This window comes from Amblyomma mixtum, chromosome 1, assembly GCF_055824585.1.
Source record: "Amblyomma mixtum isolate Tamu chromosome 1, ASM5582458v1, whole genome shotgun sequence".
Lineage (NCBI taxonomy): Eukaryota > Metazoa > Arthropoda > Arachnida > Ixodida > Ixodidae > Amblyomma > Amblyomma mixtum.
In genome coordinates, this window is record NC_143012.1 from 89057460 (window position 1) to 89080757 (window position 23298).

Here is a 23298-nt window from a genome sequence, read left to right on the forward strand (position 1 = left end):
ATCAATACGAATGGATCCACTCTCTGCACTCAAGAAGCAGACGTTGTCTCTTCCTACACTTGGGTAGGAAAGAAACTGTAGAGGCCATGCTAGACAACAGGGAAATACAAGTTGAAGAACGAAGTGTGCTTCTAACTCGCAGCTCAGTGTGCGTCTAAAGCTCGCGAGCAGATGAAACCGTTGACTGCGGACTAAAGTAGTGGTCCCCTTTACACTGCTCCAGACTGTATGTGTTATAGCTACCGCGACATGCACTCCCGAGGGGAGCAAAACATCGGCCGCCGTACCAAACAGCACGCCGCAAATGCAGGCAGAAGCCACGTGGTAAGTGTAGCTAACAGCAGCGGCTCGATGCAAGGAGAAAACTTTTCATTATTCACTGATAAGGGGCCGAACCGACGGCTTCCCAACAACCATAGGGCCCGCTGCATTCCCACGCGACGGAATGAATCGATCGATACAGCTACAGATCGTCTCGGCGCGAGATTAGAGCTGCAACCCTGCGTCGGAACGGTTAAGTTACGGGGATAAGCTCGATGGGCGTATGCCGTGAGATAAGGAGACGTCATGCGATAACGCCTGTCGCCGTCTGCAGATCGCGCTGCCGCACCCACACGCCGCTCGGCTAAGTTGTAGCGCTGACGTCCACACCAGCTGTCGCCGGGGGCTAATTCGCATGTAGCACCCCGCTATTGCGATCTAACCGTTATAACGATAGAGGCGCTGACTTCTTTCCGCGCCATTGCGTAATAAAAGCAAGCAGATGCCGGCGAAAACCGTCAGTGGTTCAATATCTTCCAGCGTTTTTTTTTTCTTCCCTTGGCTGTTCACCGACGAAGTCTTGCTGCTACCAGTATATTGCCCCCAAATTAGCATACACCAAGCCAAAATTTAAACATTTTGACAGAGTAGACTCTCTGGTCGGGAATAACGACGGGCCTTTTTTTTTTTTGGCTCTGAATGAAGAACCCCACAATTTCATAGGCCTCACAATTTCATAGGCACCCAGCCGCACGTAAGGGAACGAGTCGAACAGACCGCACACATCGAGGAAATACACGCAATTACCTGAAAACGGCCAAAATATCAAGAACGTCATTTTTCGCCTCAACGAGCAAAGAGGACAAAACGGGCTTCAAAACTGCGGTACGCAGCAGCAAGACACGGCCAGTAATGCCACCGTCGCTAATTAAACGACGCGAATTCAGTCCCGCCTTTCTTCTTGGCGAACGCCTAGAGTTAGGCCTACATTTTTCAGCAGTTAAAACTATAGCGGCGCCGCTCTCAAACAGTTGAACAAAACGGTAAGCCTAGTTACTCTAGATAAACTAAGCAGAAGTTATTCCGTCTAACACGAGGGGAAGATCAATGGCCGAAGCTGCAAGAGATTCAAATTAGCAGGGTTGCCAGCCACGCGCTCGTAAGCGGCCGCGGCGACCGTTGCAACGAGCGCGTCAAAATGGCCGCCTTCACTATCTCGCCGCACGCGTTCGAAGGAGACGGACGAAAGACCGGCAGCAGGCAGGGCAGAAGAGAGGAAAAGAACGGCCGGACCGAAGAAATGTTTAGCAGACGACCTTTCCGAGAACGAGCGGGCGTAAAAAACGACACCCCCGTCTGCTCGCGACCCCACAGCAACGAACGAACGCGATTACAGGGGGCCACCGACCACCAACACGCATTCATCCATCTATTGGGGGGGGGGGACAAGATGTCGGCCGACCAACCGAACTTGCCGAAGCAGCCACAATCATAAGCCGCGCATAAATTATGCGAGCAGCAGTGACAAAGGCAGAAGGCATCGCACTGAAGTCGCGTTCAAAGCAGACGACATTGCAACCGAGCTGCCAATAAGTCGCACATAAGACTAACGTTGCGCGCGCCGGTGACAAAAGAACTTATTTCGCCTACAGAGCTTTTTTACAAGCTTTCGCAGCTTTTAATTTTTTTTCACTTTCACGGGAAAGCCGGCGGCAACAGCGAAGTTAACAAAGCCGAGAGAGAGAGATGGAGAAAAAAAAAGGGGGGGGGGGGGGGGGAATCTTTACACGAGCTTTTCGTTTGTAGCTATTTACATCGTCTCGTTCCCCCTCGCCCTCTGCGTCTGCTAACCCTCCGCTACCGCCACAAGCGCACCTGCGCAGAACAACTGCGCACACAGACCCGCTCCGCGCGTGCGGGCGAAGCGGCCGCCTGGTTGGTGGTCAGCTTTACTTATTGTCTTCTGTTTAAACCCAGCCCTAACCACAATGGCGGCCTGCGTCAACCGTTTAATGCGGCGGAGTCTCCCGCCTGACACGTCGCGCTGGTGCCACACCGATAACGACTGCTCTAAAACCGTCTTCTCAAGTGCTGTTGTGCAACCCAGCAGTAAGAAAAAAAATAGTAATAAACAGCGGGCTGGCGATAAAGCCTGCAGTAATTACAAGCTCGAGAGCATCGACGGCGGGTTGACCAATACAGGAAGAGCTGGCGAATATCTCAACGCGAGGGTAGTAGGTGGTTAACCGATTACTCAACAGGCAACACACGACCGGGAATGGGCGCCTAACCGACGCTGTGTGCAACCATACTCGGCGACCACACACGACATGGTGTAACCAACCACGTCACAACTGTCGCCTGCCCCGTCGTTTTCGAATCGAAGGTTGCTCGGGCAACAGCGCGGTTAGGGCCTGGAAAACCCGCGATCCAGGAAGCGAGCAGTAGTAGTGTTAGCGCCGGTCAAGTGACGTTAGGCGGCAATAAGGAAGCCAACGCCGCCGCGCGACTAACTGGTGACGCACACACTAGAACGCAAGCGCGGGACCTTATTGCAGAGATCGCAGAAACCGTCGCGTGACATCACTTGGTATGTGCAACGTGACTCGAGCGTGGCCGTGCTGCTAGTTAATGAATAGTTGGGGAAACCCTGAAGGCGGCGAGGCGAGAACGTCGGCCGGCCAGAAACGGCGCTCATGTGATGTTCAAAGCGGCCGCTAGGTGCGAGACTTGTGCCTGCCCTTAGATGACAACCACGAGATCGAGTAGAGGAACAGGAACCAGCTACATGGACAGAGGAAAAGTGCGTTCGCGTACGCAGGATCGAATTTTGTGTTTACTTCCCTTCCGCAGATAACTTGAAAACGCATACGAGAAGAATCACGCGGCAAGCTACTTTTAAGTATGCACAATAAATTTCACCACGTACTTGGGCAGGCAGTATCTGGCGCTCATACTGACTGGAATGTGCGTTCCTACTGCTTCGACCTGTATACGTATTCATCTGCCTTGGTTAACAGTCATGTCCTCGCAGAACACAGCGACCTGTGAAACCATGACGCGCCGTATGCCGTGTTGGTCACGGACATATATACTACTTCAGTCTGCAGTGGCCGCTACACAGAATTCTTCGGGGACAAATGTACCCATTTCAACAAGTAGCTAATCACCAGACGAAATTTAAGCACACGAATTTTGATGCCTCTTGGTTGTCTGATGTAGTCAAACGTTAAAAATCTGGTTTCGCTTAATGCTGTGATTGGTCAGGCATAGCCCATTGCTACCAAACTATTGTTTCTTTAAAGTGTATCCTACTACACCTCACATTCTCCGAAGCTGTGAGCGAGCAATATATCTAACCCATGCAGACGACGTGAAGCCATCTCGGGCCGCATTGTGTTCGAGAGAGTTCTAGCAAAGTACTCACCGAGCTCGCTCGATGAGGAATGGCGGGATATATCCATCATGAATCCGGCCGGCATCAAGACGTCTTCGAGATATTGTTTTTCCACAGAGTGTCCGGCTGTGACCTTAAAACAAATTGTCCACGAGTAGACGCGAAATGATAAGGAGTGTCAGTTCGACAGTTCAAAGTCAATCCCGTTCGCTTATGTTTTTTCACTTCCTAAGCTTTTGGCCGTTGTAAACAAATGCCGCTAGTTACCAAGATATCACCGACGCTTGTCACTGCCGGCAGCTTGTCCGCTGCTTCCGGTGCTCGGTACATAAACGGAACCACACACCGACGATTATGTCCTGGGAATGTCGTTTCGATGCCTGAATTCGGTTGCACCTACTTCTTCAGGCTCCGGTAATGCGTAAACTCCTCTGGCATCCTTGTAGTTTCGGCTTCAGTCGGTGACGTTACGTCCAACGCGGACAGACTCAAACCGTTACAGAGGCACTCCTTCCGCCATCTTTAAATACTGCCGCTTTGTTTTCTCGGTCCACACAGTCTGGAGGCCGTCGTCTGCAGCGGGCGGCAATAACAGACGTGGACCGTCGTCCGCAAGGGCTTGTCCGCTTCGGCTTCCCAACTCCGCCCCTGCTGGCCGTCTCCGCTTCGCGTAGTGGTTCACGCTCGCTCTCCCCTTCCTCTCTCTCTCTCCCTCGCTCTCCTTTACGGCTTTCTTTGCGGTTGTTCTCACAGTCCCGTTAGCAACAAGACGCCGGCGTCCAGTCGGAAATCGAAAACGACGAAACGCGCAGCACGTACCGCCGAGGCGTCCCCCCCGAGTCCGACGATCCGCCCTGCGATCACACGGCGCACCTTCTCGAACTCGCTCCGCCGTCAGATGATCAAACGGTCCACTCCTCGCCACTGCGGTCCAGCACACAAACCTTTCGTCGCGGTGCGAAGAGGAGACCAGCGAAAACCACCAGCGGTAACTACCACGGGCCGGTACCAGCGGCACCACGCAACAAAACCACCCGGCTGCCTGCCGCACTCCGTCGCCAACCAGCCGTTGTCCAGCCAACCAACCGAGCCAGACGGACCGAACGGCCGCGCTGCTCCTCACCCCTTCCCGTCGTCTGCTTCACGCCCTGTCGTCTGCGAACCCGTCTGCGCCGACGGGAAGGAAGCCGCCAGCGTCGGCCGCGCTACCGCAGCGCCGCGCCGGCGGCCTGCGGAGGGGGCCTCAACTAGCGGCGCAGACGCAGCAGCTGATTTGTATTTGTTTGATGCGTGCCGCCGCCAGACGCGCATTTGCTTGTTTGGAAGGCCGCCGCCGCATCACGCGCCGCAGTCTCGCGCCGGCTCTCGCGCGCCTCGAGACGCCTTTATGTTTCGCGCCAAAAAGCCGCCGACCCCGTCCGTGCGCGGTCAGACGCAAACAAAAACTGAGGCCGAAGTGCGTCAAAAAAGAACGCCCCCCTCTTATATTGTCCCCTCTTTCGCAATAAACCATTTGGTTGTTAGTTCAGCGCATGTGTCTGTCTCGCCTTCTTCCGTCCCGTCCGTCAGCGCTGTTTTGCCGTACCATTCAAAAAAGAACGGCTGATCACGACACCGAGTGGAAGGAAGCCGAAGTCGAGTGCGGCGGACGGCTCTTCGGGAAGCAGACGACGAAATCTCAACCGTCGTCTGCTGCCACCTGCGCCGGCTCTGTGAGAAAGCAGTTGATAGTTTGGTAGTGCTGACATTTCAATCATCCCGAAAGAATCCAAGTTTTCCAAATTCACAAAATAACGTTGCCGTTATGAGTGTCAACTCGAGGCGGCCATTTTAAAACAGAACAGAAACAACGCAACAGCCAGGTGCGACGGACGTAAGACGTGCTGTTCGAGGCAACAAACCACCAAAGTTTGGCAGAGTTCCAGCTGCCCCGACTGAAAGGTGTCAATGCAATGAGGACTCCCGCAGAGGACTCGGTGGGAAAATTTCTGAAAAAAAAAAAAAAATCGACGCAGACGAAACCCAGAGCAGACGTTACCCGCTACAGTGCCACAACGCCTCGGAGCTTGCATTCGAACTCTACGGGCTCCCGACAGCCACGTGACCGCGAACGACCAATAAGAAGGAAGCGCTTGGTTTCTGCACCAATTGCGCTCAATTGATCCCTAGCGCAGAAGGCATTACGACACAGCGGTCGCCGCGGGTGCAGTGTCGTGAAAAGGCGCAACATACACGATTCCAGTCACGTTTGACGTCCGCTATTGTTCTGTTCGAACGAAGACGTAACGGATCGTGGCCATTTTAGTGCGAGAGACCTAGGCATATCACGCAAGTCGACAAAAAGTCAGGAGAATACAGTCATGGCGGGAACTCTGATATGCAAACTCCACACACAAAAAATGTGGCGCGCGATCGCACAATAAAAGCAGCTGCGGCTACGCGCTTCAGCAGTCGAGACGCAGACGACACGTGACGGACAATCAAAGCACGTGAAAAAAATAAAGCAGGAGGGAGGTAGGAAAAAGAAGAGACCCTCTTCGCACCGCCTTCCAAGGACGGTAATTTCAATAAAATGAAAGGAATATATAGTAAAGAGAGAGAGAGAAAGCATCCCCTTTCGTTCGTCTGGTTACACCAGCCCAAAAGATGGCGCGGGAATTCGTGAGAGACGCGAATGACCCGTCTTCCTTCTCCTCCCTTCTACTTTCAGCCTCCGCGCACGCATGCACGCGAAGCCGTGCCGGTCGGTGGATCGCGGTTATTATTATTAGTTATGTCTGGCAGCACGATAATCTGTCGGCGGAGACAGTGGAAAGGGTTCACGGAGGTGGCGCTGGTTCCCTCCTCCTAAACCTCCGTCGGGCGCAAACCAACCAGCGCGCGCCTCCGTTCGCTACGCACAAACCAGGGAGCGACGAGTGCGAGAAGGAAAACGAGAGAAAGAGAGAGGTGGAGGAGAATCCGCGCGCGCGAGCGCGCGACGGCCAAGTAGACGTTCCGCAGACGACGGAAGCGGGAGAGAGTGACGTCATTTCCGCGGCGGCAGCGGTAACCAATCGCGCAACAGCCCGCGCTTCCGCCATTTGCCCGGGGTGGCCAGCGGCAGCAACGCACCGGCGCATTTGTACGCGCACGCTTACTTGCTGGCTGTTTTTTGTTGCCACTTCGGCCGGCAATCAAATCCAAAAAAGTGAGAAGCAGCGGATGCAGCCTCTCTCCTCCGCATTCGCTCTTCTCTGCGGAGAAGACTCTCCACTTCTTTCGGAGATGGGTGCGCGCGCAGCGCATCTTCGCTCCCGGGGCAGCGACAGAGGCGAGCTGCGCAACGGCGCATGCGCGAGCCGATCGACAGTCTTTTTTTTTGCCGTCGCTCCTTGGAGGCGTAGCAACGACGTCGCCGCCGCCGTCAGCACTGCGTCGCGGAAGAAACGCGTGCGCACAAATAGAAGCAGAAATGCGGGGAAAAAAAGAAAGAAAACGACGAGCGACGGAAGAGGCTTTCCCGGGCTGCGTTTGGCTCGCGATGCCAGCCGGAATATGAGTATTCCAACGCCTCAATTACCGCACGCGAACCACAGCGAAGAGGGGATTCGTCATCTCGCGCGGAAGCTGTCACTAGGCGCATTGCTGAAGCGCGGTGGCAGCGGATTCAAAAAGCAGTCAGCGACAGTGGCAAGGCAGTGCCCTTCACCTATTCAGAAAGCTGATTCATCCAGTAGTATGAGGAGACTCTAATGTAACAGCTTTGTGACAGCTTTTCCTGCCGGCCTCCAGTGTCGACCATGTACCCTACGACACAAATAAAGAGATTATTATTATTATTAGTATTATTATTATTATTATTATTATTATTATTATTATTATTATTAAAAAGAGCAGAAAGAAACAGCACTAAAACAAAGACAGAGTTCATACTGCTGTGTCACCACAAGGACAGGGACGGAGACAGTATGAATTCGTACCAACTCGCCCAATTCTGAACCCTACTGAAGATAGAGTACTCTCAGTGAAGGGCCCCAACGGTAACAGCCGGCATTTCAGCCTGGTCTAATTGAGCCAGAACTGTTGGGCTCCCGAGGTGAACCCAAGAGTTCTTAGTTACGGCGTACGACGCCATTTACGCAGAAACACGTCCCTACAGTTACTGATCCGTAAACAGCTCCAGCAGCAGCAAAAAAAAAAAACAATGGGAAGGGCACAAAGAGGTACCTGCGCTGTGGAGGCCTACAGAGCAACGTGCGAACCGCGAATAGTGAAACGGCCCGCTTCCCGTGGTTACGTCGCAGTCGGTAACTGCGTAGGCGCGCCGACCGAGCAGCGTTTCAAGGCTGCAGGGAGGGGGAGGAACTGGGACCGCCCCCGCGAATGCGCCACAACAAGCCGGAGCCCAGGTTTCAAGGCTCTCGCTCTCTCTCCGCGATGGTGTAGCGGCCGAACGTTACGCCCTCTCTTTTTGGCAATGGCGCGACGTTATCGCAACAACGACTGCACGTTAGGCTACAATCGACTGCGACAGGTAGAATTGGGTGCATTCCCTGCTCTTCAGGGACATCTACAACCCCCCCCCCCCCCCCCCCCCGAACTTACGCTCATTTTGATTTTGGCGCAGTTTATCAAGATGGCGCGGTGCTGCTGCTGCTATACCAAGTGTTTCAGGGATGACTAAGTAATTTTCAGATATAGGCTTTTTGCGGTAAAAATATGCCTTTTGCGGCATAGTATAACCAGTGCTGACGGGCACCGAAAGCCGGTGAATGGTCTGACGTAGTTAGATGGTTAAAAAATTTCTGATAATTAACTTTTTAACTATCACAGCTATGCGACTGGTTGCAATTCGAGATTTGTAGCCGGTCGTAAGTAAATGCCGTATCAGGTTTTAGAATAAAAAAAAATGCGGCTATCCTCGGCGCTGTGGCTCGAAAAAAACGCCTGCATCGTGCCAAACTACATGCGCTTCCGAAAAGCATGCAAGCAAAGCAACCTTTCCAGTACAAGTAACTAATCAAAAAGGCCAAATTTTGTCGAGCCACAAAGCCAAGGGTAATCGTGCTTTCCAAATTGTAAAAAAAAAAAAACAACTGATTATTACTAACGACCAGCTACAAATCTTTAGCTCCAGTCAGACGCCTAACTCTAATAGTTAAAAACTACTACTACTTACTTACTAAATACAAGTCACCGGTTTTCTGGTGTCCCCCAACAGTGGTAATAATAAATGCTGGAAAAGTCATATTTTTACCTTAAAATAAAAACCTAAAATGCTCACCACGGCGAAACCGCTGGCTTGCTCGCGCTCACATTTCCCGCAGAGGTACCATTTGGCGGTAATTTCTCAAATACTGCGTTTGCGTGGGGCACTTGCCCGATTCGGTTAGAATAATTAGGAAATCCGCAGCGTATGCGGCGATCCCGGACCAAAGGAGACGCCTACGCAACAGCTACACCGCTAGCGCCATCTCTCGCCGCCAGATGGTTGGAGTCGTTTCGCTTCTAGTGTACCGTCTGCTTTCGTTATTCTGCTACCGACAAGAGGTGGCGCCGCCAGTGCGAATGTTGCGAAAGTGTTTCTTGGCCCGGCATCAACACATTCGACGCAGATTTAGGAATAACTCGTTTGATTAGGCAAAAGACCCCATTCGCCAAATAGCAACCCTGCGGGTAATTTCAGGGCGAACGGCTTTCCCTAAAGTTGTTGGCCGGGTCACACAGAACAGAACAGGCAACATACAGGGTCTGTTCTGAAAGTAGTAGGACTGGTTTTTAAGGCGAAAGCATTTAATGTCTCGTCGTTGTAAGCAGCAGTTGTCGACGGAAATGTCACGCTTTTCAATTGGTCGAAACGGTCGTGACGTCACAGTGCGCGAATTTCAAACGAGGCCAATTGTACTTTGGCTAGTAACCATGCAACCAATTGAAGGGATCGTAAAGTGATGCTCCGAGTGGGACTGAGCTTAGTTAATTGATTAATCACCCAATTAGCCTAATTAACTTTTCTAGCCAGGCCATATAAACAAATAAAACCGAGTAGGAAATTCGTCGAGCTCGGGAATCGAACCCCGGTCTTCGGCGTGCGAGACGAGCATGCTATCCACTCCGCCATGCCATCTCGAAGGTTTGGAATGAACAAAGGCGCGTCTAGTGAATACGGTGTCTTCGCTCACTCCCATATTCCTCCCTTCCTTTCCGGCGAGGTTTAGGTGTCCACCGAGATATGAGAGACAGATACATTTCCTTTCCTCAAAAACCAATTTACCGACGAGCGAGGCGTAAAACCGAATGGGCGATGGCGTTCTATGGACTCCCTGGCACCGTTGCAAGACGCTGTCGCGTTCCACACTCAGAGGCGAAGCTTAACATCTTAACCACACATCAGTGACCACACTTTAGGTCAAAAAAGTGCCCCCCTGAATTTGCGGGTGTCCACCGAGATATGTGAGACATTTACTGCGTAATTTCCGTTCCTCAAATACAATTTTCATTTTCTCATTTTCTTTGTCTTCTTTCACTCCCACTTCCTCCCTCTCTACGGTGCGGTTCGGGTGTCCACCGAGATGACAGAGAATTACTGCGCCATTTCCTTTCCTCAAAAAGCGTTCCGTTCAAAGGGCAAGGCATCGCGCCGAACGGGTGGTGGCGTTCCGTGGACTCCCTGGCCGCGCTCCAACACGCTGTCGCGTTCCACTCCTAAAGGCGAAGCTTATGCGTCATTAATTAGCAGTTAATTAGTATTCAGGAATTAATCACCAACTAACCATGAATTAGTGATTTGGCATCACTTAGGAATTAGTACTCAATTATATGTGACGCCACCAGTGCCACAGAAAAAGCGAAAGGGGTGCGGAGAACGCTTTCGCCTCTACGCACTTTAGGCAGTCAAAGTGCCCCCTGAATTTTTTTTTCCTGGGCGGACGAGAGGTGGTCTGCGCGTGCAGGATCGTTGAAGGGGGATATTGGAAATGCTGGGGAAAATCGGCAGTCGGCTCTCGGCCGTTGAAGAGAGGAGGTCGGTTGTACTGTGAACCCCTGTCGAAACGTCTCGTCACGCAGAATCGTCGAGCGTTTACTGGATCAGCGATACGCGATCAAATTTTGAATAAATCTTGGTAAAACGGGCAAAGAGACTCACAACATGATTAAGGAGGCCTACGGTGACGCTTCCATGGGTAGATCAGGTGTTTTTTGAGTGGCACAAGCTTTTCCGAGAAGGTAAGGAAAGAGTGAAGGAAGACGACCGCTACAGACGCCCTTCGACCAGCGAGACCAACGAAAATGTGTAGCGAGTGAAACATTTACTGAACAGTGATCGTAGAATGAGTATCAGAATGATTGCTGATGACTTGAGCATTCCTCAAACCCAAGTTTTTGAGATCGTGACAGAAAACTTATCCATGAGGAAAGCGTGCGCGAAGTTGGTGCCGGGCACGGTGCCGGGAGTGTTGGCAGAGGAGGAAAAGGCCAACCGGTAGAATCTTCATCATGTGAATGAGGGCCCCTATTTTGCCCGGCACAAGGCGGCAACGCTGCCTCAGCCCCCCTACAGCCTCGACTTGGCCCCGCCAGACATTTTTCTATTCCCGAGAATAAAATCGACGCTTGAGGGGAAACATCACGGATCGGTAGAGGTGGTTCATCAGGCCGTGACGAGGGAGCTAAACAGCATTCCGATCCAGGCGTTCCTGGAGGCGTACGAAAACTGTAAAACTCACTGGCAGCAGCGTGTATGTGCGGAAAGGTGCTACCTTGAAAAATTGTAATCGTTTGTACTATTATCCTGAATAAATTTTGTTTAAAAAAAATGAGTCCTACTACTTTCAGAACAGACCATGTATATAGTAGTGAACAAAAAAGATATGGAATTTCCATTTTTTCGTAAAATTCAAAATATCACGGCTATAAAGGACCTATCTGCTATTTATGACCATGTTATGATCCAAAAATGCCCTTTTTACTCCGTGAGTAGCTGTTGGGTGCGTGAATGTTTGCTTTCAGTTAGTTTTTCATTTTTGTCCTTTCATGGGCGCTTCCCATTTTAACTCGCTGTCACTTTCAGGTGACAAATTCTGCGTTTACATGTACTACTGCATATTTTGAACAGCAGTGACCATAGTTGGAGGTTAACACAACGCCATCAAGACTGCTCAAATGGCAGTTATCCGCGGCCATTTCAGAGTAGCGCACAACACGCCTTCGCAAGTTTTGAAGAGATACATGTTCAGAGGACGTTTGGTTTTTAGATCTTCCAAGGAGACACGCCAAAACGACCAAGTTATTCAAAAGACGTCGTTCGCACGAGCCTAAAGAACTATGGGCTCACTGTTATCGACATTTCCGACGATTTGACTCCGTTATCAGGCTCTACAGTAACCCCATGGTCTTTGAGACGTCATGCGGAATGTGTTGATCTAAAAGACAGGAACCCAGCGAAAATCCAGTCTTGCGAAAAGAACTAGATTTCCAGGATGATGCTTGTTTGTTTTTTTGTTTTTTTTCAACGTCCCAAAGCGACTCAGGCTATGAGAGACGCCGTAGTGGAGGGCTCCGGAAATTTCGACCACCCGGGGTTCTTTAAAGTGCACTGACACTGCACAGTACACGGGCCTCTAGAATTTCGCCTCCAAAGAAATTCAACCGCCGCCCCGGAATCGAAACCGCGTCTCATTCGGGTCAGCAGCCAAGCGCCATAACCACCGAGCCACCGCGGCGGCCACTACTGTAATAATGAAAACTCGAAGACCAGCTCAGCTGCATGGGTCATTTCACTTACTTTCTTTTTTTGGACATTGTGCACACACGACTACTGCGCTTATGACGCAGACAGTGCCGAGCTATAAATCCTCTTCGGGCATTCATGATTTGGCGGACGCCGCCTTGGAAAGCCGGTGCGCATTGTGCGCGCGCGACTATCACGTGAGAAGCCTTCCAACGCACACCGGAACCAATTAACACTGAGAACAAGAAAACAAGAAAACGGAGCTCTAAAGCAATCAACACAGACGGCGAGCAGCGGCGCTGTAGTTCGGCTGTTTAAACTGTGCGCCCCCAACCCGACCGTAAGTATGTACGCACCTGCTTGTCGTCAATGTACCCGCCGTTACTTCCACTGGCGCATTAGTACGGAGCGGAGTGATCATTAAGCTAACCGCGTATTCAAGTTCAACATCCTCGGGCAAAAATTTTGAAGACTGGAATATTGCAAGGTACTGCTATCGAAACATTGATCGAAACTTCCGATACGTAGCAAAATCTCACTTTTAAAGTTTTGCAGCGAAAGCTACACTGGCCACGAACTTGCGATTTCACTGTGGCGATGCTCCGAGGAGGCACAGAGACCTGCCTTGAGCCGTTGCCTAGCAACCACCACAGCTGGCGGACGCCGCGCGCCTCGCCGCCGTTCGGTATGACGTCACACCGCTTGCCTCGTGGTTGCACTCGCTTTCGCTACGTATATCCCGGCATGGCCGAGCTAAGCCACTGCCAATTTTTTACATCACTCGCATCGGGTGGTTACGACTGGCATAGAAAAGTAATGGGGAACGTTTTTGACAACAGCAAAAAATTTAATCGCAAAAAAAAAAAATCCAAGCATGCGGAGGGGACATCTGCGGCCATATTGATAGTGAAATCTTGCAATATATACGAAAACATTGCGTTCATAAACTATTTCCCGATGAAAATTGATTTTGTCAATAATTGGTGGGTATGCGTCCGGGGTTAACTTAAAAGTTGCCCCGCACTCTGAACAGAGCTGAACTAAGTGCCGCTGTTGACTGAATGTGGACATCCCACGCTGAGCCGCGAAGCACCCGCTCAAAATTACCGTGCCGCTATTCTATACGTCAACACATGAAACTGTATTTATTTGTTCTCCTGCGAGTGTAATAGCGCAGAACGAAGCTCTAGAATACATACGGTCCCTATAGGTATCGCTATACCTTGTCGCTTCACTATATACAGTGGCTGGCTTGTTGGTTACACATTTCCAACGCGCTGTTCTTGCAGCGCCTGTGTTTCGTCTATCTTTGGTTTCACTATTATAACTTCACACTCCAATCTGTCTGTCCGAACACGGGACACGGCCGACGCCCACGGCATCATCAGAACTCATCCTGGCCGCGAAACCGACGGCGCAGTTCGCCACGGGGTCACCTAATTGCTCCCCAAGGTCGGCTTCCTCGCGGTCACCGTTAACAGCGCCGCTCTTGAAAAGTCCAGTACAGACGGCGGACGCACCGAACACGCGAGCCCGTGCCGATGAGCACCGAACGCCCTCCTCCCATCGGCTACAGCTGGCGCGACGCCCTCCTCTCATCGGCTACAGCTGGCGCGACGCCCTCCTCCCATCGGCTACAGCTGGCGCGACGCCCTCCACCTATTGGGTACAGCTTGCGCGACGCCCTCCTCTCATCGGCTACAGCTGGCGCGACGCCCTCCTCCCATCGGCTACAGCTGGCGCGACGCCCTCCACCCATTGGCTACAGCTGGCGCGACGCAATTTTAATCGGCGATTACGACACTATTTCAAATGGTTTATTAGGGTTTAACGTCCTAAAGCAACTCAGGCTATGATGGACGCCGTAGTGAAGGGCTCCGGAAATTACAACCACCCGGGGTTCTTTAACATGCACTGACATCGCACAGTACACAGGCCTCCAGAATTTCGCCTCCATCGAAATTCGGCCGCCGCGGCCGGGATCGAACCCGCGTCTTTCGGGTCAGCAGCCGAACGCTATAACCACTGAGCCACCGCGGCGGGGCACTATTTGAAATGCTAGCCCAAAAATGACTTCGCAAACTTTGCCTGCAAGTTTCCCACATTCGACCCTTTTAAGGTCACCGCTTCTTAAAACTAATGCAGTTGCCCTTTAAGGCCCGCATATACTATTTAGGCGGAAAAGTGTTTCGTTTCGAGGTAAACAAAATAAAATGGCGTGTCAATGGATTTAACGCGGTCCAAATCACAAATCGTTACCGCAGTGGGGGTTGTACAGAGACGAGAGCGGACCCGAGCGTTAATTTACACGAATAGCGCCGCTATAGGCGAGTCCGACCGCCGCTGCTCACTGACGACCCCACTCAACATTGCGTCTCATTCGTTAATCACTCCGCGCCAGCCAGCGGAGCTGGCTGCATGCACAGCGAGCTATAGGCTAAATACAGCCGGCTTTCTTCCCAGGGCAGAAGACCGCAGGGTAACAGCGTAAGGCCGCTCAGCGATCAGGTTTGGAAACCTCGCGAGCCTCGAGTCTCATTCACAGCGGGGGTATGTCAATTAGCCAGCGCTCGGAGCGGTCGCTACGGGGGCTTCAGTGCGGAAACTAGCACCGGCCACCGCACGGAAGCTGCGTGGACGCGTTTCACAGCGGAATCTATACGATGGATCCCCTCGATCGGACCCGGGCTCAAAGCGCGTTGGTTGCGGCGTCTCGGCGCGCCGAAGGCAGAAACTGCCGCGCTTTTAAACCGCGCAACGAGAATACTGCCACAAGTGCGCCAGAAGCAGAAAGGAAGTGCCAACAACAAACAGGAGGGAAAGCGCCCCCATGAGTTAGCCTTTTTGGGCCTATGGGACTAACATCGGTATGCAAACCATTACTCGCTAAAAGACGAAGTGGCAAAGGTGTTAGTCCTTTTGGTGAGTAGCTTAAGTCACCAAAAAATCACTGCTCCCTCAAAGAGCGATTACTCCCTAAGAAATTAAGGAACACAGCGGTAAGTTCCTGTGGGGTGCTAACCGCGTTTCCACAACTATTAGTCCCACAAAAAGCAACGATTACTCCATCTAGCCACAGTCACACTTCTTAACGGCTAACCACCCACCACGCCTGCACGTTACACCCTGCCGAGCCAAACATCTAGCGGATAATAACGTTGAAATTCGGGCTTGTTGGTTCATACTTCGGAGCAATAGCGCAAACAGGACAAGGGACCAGGAACGAGTAGGCAGCGATAACTTCCAACAACTTTATTAGAAGCAAAAGCACAAGAATTTATACGTGAATTTGTGCCGCGTCATCCCAAAGCATGCGCAAATTCCTTCTGTCAACCTTATGTCGACTCCTTATGTCAAACTTTAAAAAAAAATTACCGACGATTACGTTACTTCCTAATGCGAAATTTGAGCGCAGCAAATAAGCTGTTTCACCTTTTCGATAGTGAGTCAACCCCAGCTGCGGAGTTGGTTTCAGGGACAACGCCGCCGATGCCGACACAAACAATATGATACCCTCGCTTCCGCAGCGCTAAGAACCAGGTCTAGCCGTGGGAAGGTGGTCACGTATTCGTCGACGTGCCGGGGCCTACGTGAAATAACCGGCGCGTCGGCAACTGAAGAGCACCCTATCCGCCACACAAGAACAGGGGGGGGGGGGACCTTTCCTCCTCTTTCTGCATGGCGGCGACGGTGTTCTATGCAGTCACGTTATCTTGACTCTCTAGCGGCGTCAGCGGCATCCAGCGGTATCAGTCGGTCGCTGCTAGCGCTGGGGGGATGAAAGGGGGGCGGAGCTGGTTACGAGGCCGACGCCGACGACGACGCGAAACCCAGGAACGGACGCCAAAGAGCTGCGCTCTAAAATAAATTGCTTACCTGCGCTCGCAGTAAATTTGCGCACGGTTTGGGATGACACGGCACACATTCATGTATGAATTCTTGTTCTTTTGCTTCTAATAAAGTTGGAAGTAAGCGCTGTGTGTGTCTACTCGTTCTTGGTTCCTTGTCCTGTTTGCGCTATTGCTCCGAAATCTAGCGGATGTTACTGCACACCTCGCTTCTATCAAAGTACGCCTGTCCCAGCGGGGAATCGAACCGGCGACCTGTCGAGTTGGGCGGCACAAGGCCGAAGCCAGTGAGTCACCGCGCTAGAGGTGACCGCAGAAACCACGAAATACAAATAAAGAGAAAGAGAAAAACTTGTTTTCCTCTCCGCTACGCTCGTTTGAAGATAAGCGAGGTTGTTTTGCGTCGGATGCAAAGCGGGCAGCTATATACCAACGCCAGGCTGACCTTGATCGGGATGGCGGCCGCGTTCAGAAGCCCGCGCCGGCACATCCTGCGCATCTGCCGAGCGGTTGTTTACTCGCGCAGTGAGCGCGCGCGGGGGGATATATTGCGGGCACGAACCCCGGCAGGACGGTCGCCGGTCGAGGGCCGCTCCAGCGGTGGAGCGAAAACGGGCGCGAAAACGGGCACGAGAAGAGCACGGCGTTCTGAAAACGAGCCCTGCGCAGAGGCGGTTGGCCTTTACTTACGTTACCGTAAAAAAAAAAAAAAGAAAAAAAGAGGCGCTCGGCTGCTGACCCTAAAGACGCGGGTTCGTTCCCGGCCGCGGCGGTCGAATTTCGATGGTGGCGAAGTTTTAGAGGCCCGTGTACTGTGCGATGTCAGTGCACGTTAAAGAACCCCGGGTGGCACGTTCTAAGAGGATTCTTGTGTGGGCTAGTTGGTTCATGCTTAATAAACAGATTCAGAACAGCGCTACGGAACGAGAACAGAAGGAACACGAAAAGGAACACAAGCAGCGCCCGTCCTGTGTTTTTCGTGTTCCTTCTGTCCTCGTTCCGTAGCGCTGTTCTGAATCTGTTTATTAACCCCGGGTGGTCGAAATTTCCGGAGCCCTCCACTACGGCGTCCTTCATAGCCTGAGTCGCTTCGGGACGTTGTACCCCCGTAAACCATAAACTTAAGCTGTTCCTTAAGGTTTTCATGCACGCGATAGAATTACTTGATTAATGCCCATATATGCGGACTTTGTCGTTCTAAACTTCACGTCCTTATGTCCCTGGGAGTCCTCATACCGCTCCTAAGAAAATTGGATGCAACAGGAGAACATTCTTTCCCTCCCCTTAATCGAAACCAGTGATGTTAAGATCAAAAAGGACTCCGCGATTCTGAAAGTGAATGACTGTGTGATCTAACCTCAAAAATTCGCATAAAAAAAACTTTTTCCGCTATCGCCGCAGACTGTTTGCGAATATGGCCGACGGTGGCGACATCTGTATTTAGCGGCTGATAAAAGCTAAGTTTTCGAAGAGCTGCTTGACGTTTCAACACTGAGCGAGTCGACGCAGGCCTTATTCAGTTTGTCTTCAGAGCCCCTTTTAACATGCGGGGTCCGAAATTGCGGTAAACCACGCGTGTATACTCATGTATACATAAAAGATGGGGACGAACATACGAGACGCAATAAAGTGACGGATGAATCTGTGATCCAGAGAAGGCGAGTAAATACTGGCCGTCTGCGTCGCTCAGACCCGATCAGATAAGCCAGTTCCGGGCGTCAGCGTCAAGACCCGCACTGCGTCGATTAGGTAAATATACGGTGCCTATCGACACACCTAAATGCACATGCAATTTGCCGTCTCTCGCAGAGAGAAGACAAGACAAGCAAAGGCCCCCACTGCCTCGCTCACAACGACCCGTGGGATTCACTCTTTCTCCGATGGACGGCATACACTTGCATTCGCGCCAACACACGCCGGCGGATCGATGTGTCTACGATGAATCCATTATTAATGCGTTGCACCTGGCCCACAATCAGGCCGCTCATTGTTGGTGAAAGAACTGAGTAATGATGTTCGCACAGCTGTCAACCGACACCTTATACACCCACTGCCGTGTTCAAAACAAATAAAAAAAATATGGCTCAAAATAAAGCTCACTGAAAAAGCCTCCGGTCGGCCTGCGCAACGGACGTTTCGGCACACGCTCTCCTGGAATCCAGAACTCTGTCCTCGAGGGAGAGAAATTTCCAGGAGGTTCAAAAGGCGATCTGGGAGCATATGCTTTCATTCGACCACACATCTAACCACGTGCCCCGCTGCGGTGGCTCAGTGGTTACGGCGTTCGGCTGCTACCCCGAAAGAAGCGGGTTCGATCCCGGCCGCGGCTGCGGAATGTCGATGGAGGCGAAATTCTACTAGAGGCCCGTGTACTTGCGACGTCAGTGCACGTTAAAGAACCCCAGGTGGTTGAAATTTCCGGAGCCCTCCACTACGGCGTCCCTTATAGCCTGAGTCGCATTGGGACCTTAAACCACAATACACCAATGCATCTAACCACGTGGTCTCTGCTATCAAATTCATAACTTTGAGCTCGAGTCACCGGAACAAAGATATAGAGCAAGGGTGTATAGTTTGCGCTAGTCGGTGCTCAAACGTAATTTCGAGAGCACAAAAAATTCGATAATGATTTTGCACCCATCAAGGACTTTTTTTTTTATTCGAGATGTTTGCCATGAGGCATAATGTAAAAGGGAAAGAAAGTTATAAGAAGGAGTGTAAACAGGCCTCGCTTAAAAAGTGCAAAAGTTCACAATAAAGCGATTATCAAGAGTACACTTGCGATAGTCGCCTGCAACGTCCCATCGCAGGCCTACCTTCTTTAGGAAGCGTCGTCTCACGGAAGCTGTAGCCGGGCAAGTCCACAGCAAGTGTTTTTCGTCACACTGGTCTCACGCAGCACCACAATGGGGACACTTGTCAGTCACTTCGAAACGGCCGAATGTCGGTAGAGGCGAAATTCTAGAGGCCCGTGTGCTCCACGTCTAGTTCGGGAGTACCAGCTTCTAGCGGATCGTACGACGGGGGCCATCTGGCAGCACAGCAGCAACTCACGAACCATCGGTCTCAAGTGGCCGTTGGGCCACCACAGCAGAAGGGATCCCTTTACAATCATCAGGGATTACCCCTGCAAGAAGTGCTGAAGAATGTCCTGGCCCCAAGTCCAAAATTTGCTTCTGAAACGAATAAGCCGTCATGAACTACTGTCCATGGCGTGTCGAGTTTAAGTGGGTCCCGAAGGCGTCCACGTCCTGAATCGGTGTAGACCGAATCCTTCCAAACATTTCCCCAGAAATGTGTCGCACCCTTTCTGTCTGAATAGTCCGCGTGTGTTAGCAGGGGCTGATAAAAGAAAATGGATTCGTCGGCTTCTCGGCAACCTTCCAGTCTAATGGTAATACCTGGGGTCTCTGAGCGCGAGACCGTAGCAAAAGCAGTCGTCATGCACGCCTGTCTGTCTCCCTGTTTTCGTGTCCGATTTCAGAGACACCGACTTCGGTTCCAGCTCAAGTGTTCCGGAGACTTTTACCCTTAATAAAACATCATAATTATCATCCAAGGTACGTACGATTCCGGACAACTTTCACTTCCGCCAGTACATATGCAGTTAATTCCCTGGGCTGTATGGCAAACGGGACTGCCGATCCGACGACTGCCGGCGGCATCCAAACTAAAACTGCCTTCATCGACAGCCCGATATATCCCACAGTAGGCCTGTTTACACGAACTCTATAGAGTCGAGTCGAGTTTGCTTGTCGGGTAAAAAACCAGTCGTCGGATCCATGTACACGCTGTCGGGTAGAGTGAAATAAGCGGCAGAGCGAGTCGAGTTAACTCGCCTGCAGAGGGTAGGTTAACTCGCTTGACCCGCCTTTCTAAATGCACGGAGTCCAAGAGTCGGATTAGCGGGAGGGGAGAGGATAAATGCGAACCTGTTTTTCGACTGCGCCGTCGCGCCTCCGAGACAGCGGTGCCGAGCCGCCATCTTGGAGGCTGCCACTGCCCTCTCCCACTTGCGCTGTTCGACGCTTCGTGTCGCTGGAGTTGAAGCGACCTCGACTCGCTAAAATCGAGTTCATGTAAACACGTAGTCGTCGAGTTGGGCTGACATTGCTCAACTCGATCCCCTGACTCGACCCGCCGCTGTCGGGTTCATGTAAACGACGCTAGTGAGCGCAGCGCCACCTCGGTGCAAGGCTGGATACACACGGACGTTGCATTCACTGCCACGACGCATCACAACAGCGTCTACCCGCTCAAAGCATTCCCGCGCAGGACAGAGAAGAGGACATGACTCGTGTGTGTACCACCCACGGTGGTACTACGCCTCAATTCACCACAGTGAGGTCTGCAGGAACACCGTAAAGCGTCAGCCCTGGCACGCACCCGGTTCGTCCCGAACACGTACACGTGTTTGAGGACAAGCGCATAAGGGTATACAGTACGCTCTGTATACAGTTCGAATCGACAGAAAGATAGTCACTTTTGGACCCATAATCTGCCCTCGAACTGCTGCCATCATCATCATCAGCCTGACTACGCCCACTGCAGGGTAAAGGCATCTCCCATGTCCCGTCAATTAACATTGTCCTTTGCCTGCTGCGGCCACCCTATCCCCGCAAACTTCTTAATCTCATCCGCCCACCTAACTTTCTGCCGTCCCCTGCTACGCCTGCCTTCTCTTGGTATCCACTCCGTTACCCTTAAAAGGGCTGCGAAACACTGCCTGGGGGAATACCGGCTATACTTCAGGTGGGTTCTTTATGTCACACAGATGCTGACTTATAAAGAATTACAGGAATCGATGCACAGGAACGGGAGTTATTCAGTGAAGAAATTTCAAAATACAAGCAAACAAAACGCTGCCCTCAACTCGATTTGCGCGGGGCTTCCCACTCCTATTTCGCTCTCCCAATGACGGCACCTGGCGCAACCAATCAAAACAGCCAGCCAGGGCACGTCGCGGAAGTTTTTACTCCATGGTTGCCTGCTCTCTGTAACTCGTTCTTGCTGAGACTGGCAGCGTTGTTTCCATGCCATAGCGCCCCTGGTGGTGTATTTTTATTTTATTTGCTTTGCAGGGCTTTTATCTAAGACAAGAAAGTTGTTTTTGTTGATCTAATATAAAACGCAGACAGGTGACAAAATGTGTCTCTATTTATTCACACAATTTGCAGTATATTTACTGTTTGTCCGGTCATCAAGCTCGCGCCAGGTGATGTCATATCCGCTGATAAAAACCCGCCACTGTGTGGCGACACCATCAGAGCCATGAAGTTGTTTTTGGGAGGACATTAAAATATTAAAAAACGGAATGTACGCGGTATTACCGACGCTAATAGCACCACTATAACTCACTTTATGCAATCAACAGGCAAAACAGTTAACTAAGATTGTGTTTCTGGGCCCCTTTAAAGGGGTGGAGACACCAAATTTATGGTTCGCGCGTTCTTAGTTGCAAACGTTTCTTATGGCTCCAGGAAGCATGATACACACTCAAAGATTCATATATTCACAGTGAATAATTTATTATAGCATTTTTAGGTGAACGATTTTCGGTTTCGGTTTCGGAACGCCGAGTTGTACAGTGACGTCACAGAGGGGGAAGATCAACTGCTTCGCTTGGTCACGTGGGCCCACAAAAGTTGTGACGCACCTACTGCTGCATCGTCTGCTTTCCCACACACGTGCTGACCAGCGCATATGAAAACAAACAACTGCACGTCTAGTCCCAGCAGCTCGGATTCTGACAGATCTGATTCCAACGAGTGAGGACATCGACTTTTTTTTTGTTCGCACGCTAATATCGCCTCCGCGGGTTCGCGTGAGGATGCGAAACACTTTGCAAAATGCCAGTAAGCATCGCTGCGCCGCTCTACCCAAGCTGCGCCCACAACCGGTGTCACACTTCGCTGCCGTGCAGCAGTACCTGAGCGCTGCTTGGGATGGTGTACAAATATCACAAGAAAAGACAAGATCGCCTTGTTATCAGAACTGCCAGCTATACTCGAGCAGCGACAAAGCATGTCTGCTTATGTTGGGAGCTTTCGGCAACGGCACCGCTCGCGGGCGCTCCGGGCGACGAGCTCTGCTGCTGCCTGGCTGCCGTGGTCGTCGCTAGGCCTATAGCCTGTTTAGCAAGCGGCCGGCGCTTCGGAAGTCGCCTGCGCTATAATAAAAGGCCTACTTTTCACAAATAGCTGTAGTGTTAACAGAATCATCTCACAATAAAATAATAGTATGGTCAATCTCCTCGACGCCTTCGGCAGCGGAGCTAGCGGGCGCCAGGCGAGCCGGACCCCGACGTCGCGCCAGCGGCAGCTGCTAGGCGCGGTTGTGAGAAATTTGCTCATATCACAGTTGTTACCTCTACTAGCAGCTCAGTATTGGTCAGCGATCCTCAAAAATGACACTTTTTTCACATTTCTTGTCCAATGGTTTATTATTTACGTCAAGAACACTCTTTAGCTCGCTTTTATGACGTCGGCAGACGGTATCCAGGCTGACCTACCGGCCGGCAGACTCGGCGTACTTCACGTCCGCACAAGAAAATACAAACAGCCATGCCACCAGAAAGGATGCTTTCTAGATTCGAGATACGACAGCATGCATCTGTGCTAAAAGTGGATCTTTCGGCAGCGACACTGCCTGCGGCAACGCCGGCCGACGACCTGCGCGCTGGTCCCAGACTGCCCTAGTCGTCGCTAGGCCTAGCTGCTTTCGATATCGACTCCGCAGCTGAGGGAGCTTCGGGACTGGCCAGCGCTCAGAAACGTGCTCCGCTCGGCACCCCTTTACTGTGAACTCGTCCCATAATAAAAGATATGCTCGATTTCCACGACGTCTTCAGCAACAGAGCTAGCAGACGGCAGGCGAACCGCACCAGGTAGCAGCAGCACAAAACCGGCTATGGGATGAAATTTGCTTGCATCGCAGTCATCACTTCTACCAGGAACTCGGTATTTGCCAACGATCGTCACAAACGATGCATTTTTGATATTCATATATCCCAGGGTTTGCTATGAACGTGAACAAACAATACTATCGCGTTCTTCAGATGCCGGCGTTCGGCACGAAGACTG

The 23298-nt window shown here is 51.5% G+C and overlaps 1 protein-coding gene and 1 non-coding gene across 3 annotated transcripts in view; both read right to left on the minus strand.

Annotated features, from left to right (window-relative positions):
* The window catches only part of Pur-alpha (Purine-rich binding protein-alpha), a 190460-nt gene that overhangs the window by 80740 nt on the left and 86422 nt on the right, over positions 1–23298 (minus strand). Inside the window, exon 1 of one of the 2 annotated variants that reach the window (XM_089554390.1) lies at positions 3689–5114. The exons of the other annotated variant lie outside the window; for it this stretch is intronic. Within the exon in view, the coding sequence (XP_089410516.1) occupies positions 3689–3743 (55 nt within the window). The 5' untranslated portion in view covers positions 3744–5114. Of the gene's footprint in view, positions 1–3688; positions 5115–23298 lie in introns of those variants that run through there. 2 annotated transcript variants of the gene reach the window in all.
* TRNAS-GCU (transfer RNA serine (anticodon GCU)) lies at positions 14337–14408 on the minus strand. The gene has a single exon. It is a non-coding gene; the product is annotated as a tRNA-Ser (tRNA).